Source organism: Nothoprocta perdicaria, unplaced genomic scaffold (assembly GCF_003342845.1).
Source record: "Nothoprocta perdicaria isolate Ctin4 unplaced genomic scaffold, notPer1 scaffold_1087, whole genome shotgun sequence".
Taxonomy (NCBI): Eukaryota; Metazoa; Chordata; class Aves; order Tinamiformes; family Tinamidae; genus Nothoprocta; species Nothoprocta perdicaria.
Genome location: NW_020454191.1, coordinates 1 through 2,808, shown reverse-complemented (window position 1 = coordinate 2,808; position 2,808 = coordinate 1). Strand labels below are relative to the sequence as shown.

General features: G+C 67.8%; 1 protein-coding gene across 1 annotated transcript in view; it reads left to right on the top strand.

Moving 5' to 3' along the window:
- Nucleotides 1–2,417, top strand: part of RNF121 (ring finger protein 121) — a gene marked incomplete at its 3' end in the record, with an annotated part of 8,288 nt that extends 5,871 nt beyond the window's left edge. Inside the window, exons 3-6 of the mRNA XM_026047077.1 lie at nt 68–222; nt 1,655–1,762; nt 2,024–2,144; nt 2,233–2,417. Of these exons, the coding sequence (XP_025902862.1) occupies nt 68–222; nt 1,655–1,762; nt 2,024–2,144; nt 2,233–2,417 (569 nt within the window). The remainder of the gene's footprint in view (nt 1–67; nt 223–1,654; nt 1,763–2,023; nt 2,145–2,232) is intronic.
- Between the last annotated feature and the right edge of the window lie 391 nt (nt 2,418–2,808).

Below are 2,808 nucleotides of genomic sequence, written 5' to 3'. Positions count from 1 at the left end.
TCCCGGCCGGCTCCCGCGGCGTTCCCGGCGCCGCTCCGCGCGCTGAGGCGCTTCCCGTGGCCCGCAGATGGTGACGCTCTTCCAGATGTGGGTGGTGCCGCTCTACTTCACGGTGAAGCTCAACTGGTGGCGCTTCCTGCTCATCTGGCTGCTCTTCTCGGCCGTCACGGCCTTCGTCACCTTCCGCGCCACCCGCAAGCCCCTCGTGCAGACCACGCCCAGGTGGGTGCCCACGGGCGCGCGCCGCACGGCCTCCACACACCGAGGTCAGCCGGCCTCCGCACACCGAGGTCAGCCGGCCTCCACGCAGCGAGGTCAGCCGGCCTCCGCACACCGAGGTCAGCCGGCCTCCACGCAGCGAGGTCAGCCGGCCTCCGCACACCGAGGCTGCGGTGCCTCCACACAACGAGGCCATTGCGGCCTCCGCACGACCAGGTCAGCCGGCCTCCACGCAACGAGGCTGTGGTGCCTCCGCACAACGAGGCCATCGTGGCTTCCACACACTGAGGCTGCTGTGGTGCCTCCACACAACGAGGCCATCGCGGCCTCCGCACGACGAGGTCACCCAGCCTCCACACAATGAGGCTGTCACGGCCTCCACACAACGAGGTCACCTGGCCTCCACACAATGAGGCCGTCACGGCCTCCGCACAACGAGGTCACTCGACCTCCACACAACGAGGCTGTGGTGGTGCCTCCGCACGACGAGACCCTCACGGCCTCCACACAATGAGGCCATCATGGCCTCCGTACACTGAGGCTGCTGCGGTGCCTCTGCACGATGAGGCCATTGCGGCCTCCGCACAACAAGGTCACCCGACCTCCACACAACAAGACTGTCGCGGCCTCCACACACCGAGGTCACCCGGCCTCCACACAACGAGGCCATCATGGCCTCTGTACACTGAGGCTGCTGTGGTGCCTCCACACGACGAGGCCATTGCGGCCTCCGCACACCGAGGTCACCCGGCCTCCACACAATGAGGCCGTCACGGCCTCCACACAATGAGGCCATCGCGGCCTCCACACAACGAGGTCACCCGGCCTCCGCACACCGAGGCTGCTGCGGTGCCTCCACACAACAAGACCGTCGCGGCCTCCATGCCCCGAAGTCACCCGGCCTCCACACACCAAGGCTGCTGTGGTGCCTCCACACAATGAGGCCATCGTGGCCTCCACGCAACGAGGCCATTGCAGCCTCCACGCACCGAGGCCGCCTGGCCTCCACACACCGAGGCTACTTAGCCTCTGCATATTGAGTCTGCCATGGTGCCTCCATACACTGAGGCTGCTCAGCCTCCACACACCGAGGCTGCTGCGGCCTCCGCATACTAAGGCTGCTGTGCCTCTACACGTCGAGGCTGCCCAGCCTCCACACACCGAGGCTGCTGCGGCCTCCGCATACTAAGGCTGCTGTGCCTCTACACGTCGAGGCTGCCCAGCCTCCGCACACCGAGGCCACCGCACGGGAGGCTACCTGGCCTCCACACACCGAGGCTGCCGCGGCGCCCTGAGCCGCCCGGCCTCTCCCCTTCCAAGCCTCCCCTCCCGTTTCCCGCGCGCGTCCCACCGCTCGGGAGCGGCCGCGGCCTCCGCGGCGCCTCCGCCCCGGGGGCCTCCCCGCAGCCTCGTCCCCGCTGGGCCTCCTTTGCAGGCTGGTCTATAAGTGGTTCCTGCTCATCTACAAGCTCAGCTACGCCACGGGCATCGTGGGCTACATGGCCGTCATGTTCACGCTCTTCGGCCTCAACCTCCTCTTCAGGTGAGCGGCTCCTCGGGGAGGAGGCTCCGCTCCGGAGCTCGGCACCAGGAGGAGGGGAAGGGTGGGAAAACCGGGACAACGCGTGTCGGGGAGGGAAGGGACCTTTGGAGAGCAACCCAGTCCATCCYGGCGCGTTGGGAAGGTCTCCAGAGCAGGAGCCTCCCTGGGCAGCCTGTTCCCGGCCTCCGGCACCGCCACGGGATTTCTCCCGGAGTCCCTCAGGTCCGGCCGTGCTTGAGGATCYGCCTCCTCCCGCTGCAGGATCAAGCCGGAGGACGCCATGGACTTCGGCATCTCGCTGCTCTTCTACGGGCTCTACTACGGGGTGCTGGAGCGGGACTTCGCCGAGATGTGCGCCGATTACATGGCCTCCACCATCGGGGTGAGTCCGGGCCTCCACCACCGGGGTGAGTCCAGGCCTCCCGCCGAGGGGGCTGGTAAAGCGGCTGGAGCTTCCGCCTCTTCCCAAGGGAAGCGGCGTCCGAGCGTCGCCTGCGGACGGGATCCCGCAGCCGGGATTCGCCCAGGGCTCCCGGGCGGCCTCCAACCTCCTCAGGTCTCTGTCCGGAGCAGTGGCCGATGCTCCGGAGGGCTCTGACGGGCTGGAGAGCAGGAACCTCCTGAGGTCCCACCAGGACAAGGGCAGGGATGAGGGGTTGGCCTGCTGGAGAGCAGCTCCATGGAGAGGGACCTGGGGGTCCTGGGGACACCAAGGTGCCCATGGGGCGGCCCAAGGAGGCCAATGGGCTCCTGGCTGCATCCGGAGGCCGCTGGCAGCAGGGCAGGGAGGGGATCCTGCCCCTCTGCTCCGCTCTGCGGAGGCCAAAGCTGGAGCCTTGGGGGCAGCTCTGGGCTCCCCAGGACAAGGGGCACGTGGAGCTGCTGGAGAGGGGCCAGCGCAGAGCGAGGAAGATGAGGAAGGGGCTGGAACATCTCTCGTGTGAGACTGAGTTAGTTGGGGCTGTTGAGGCTGGAAAAGAGGAGGCCGAGAGGGGACCTGGTCAGTGTGTGCAAGCAGCCGAGGGGAGGATGGAGGCAGGAAGGGG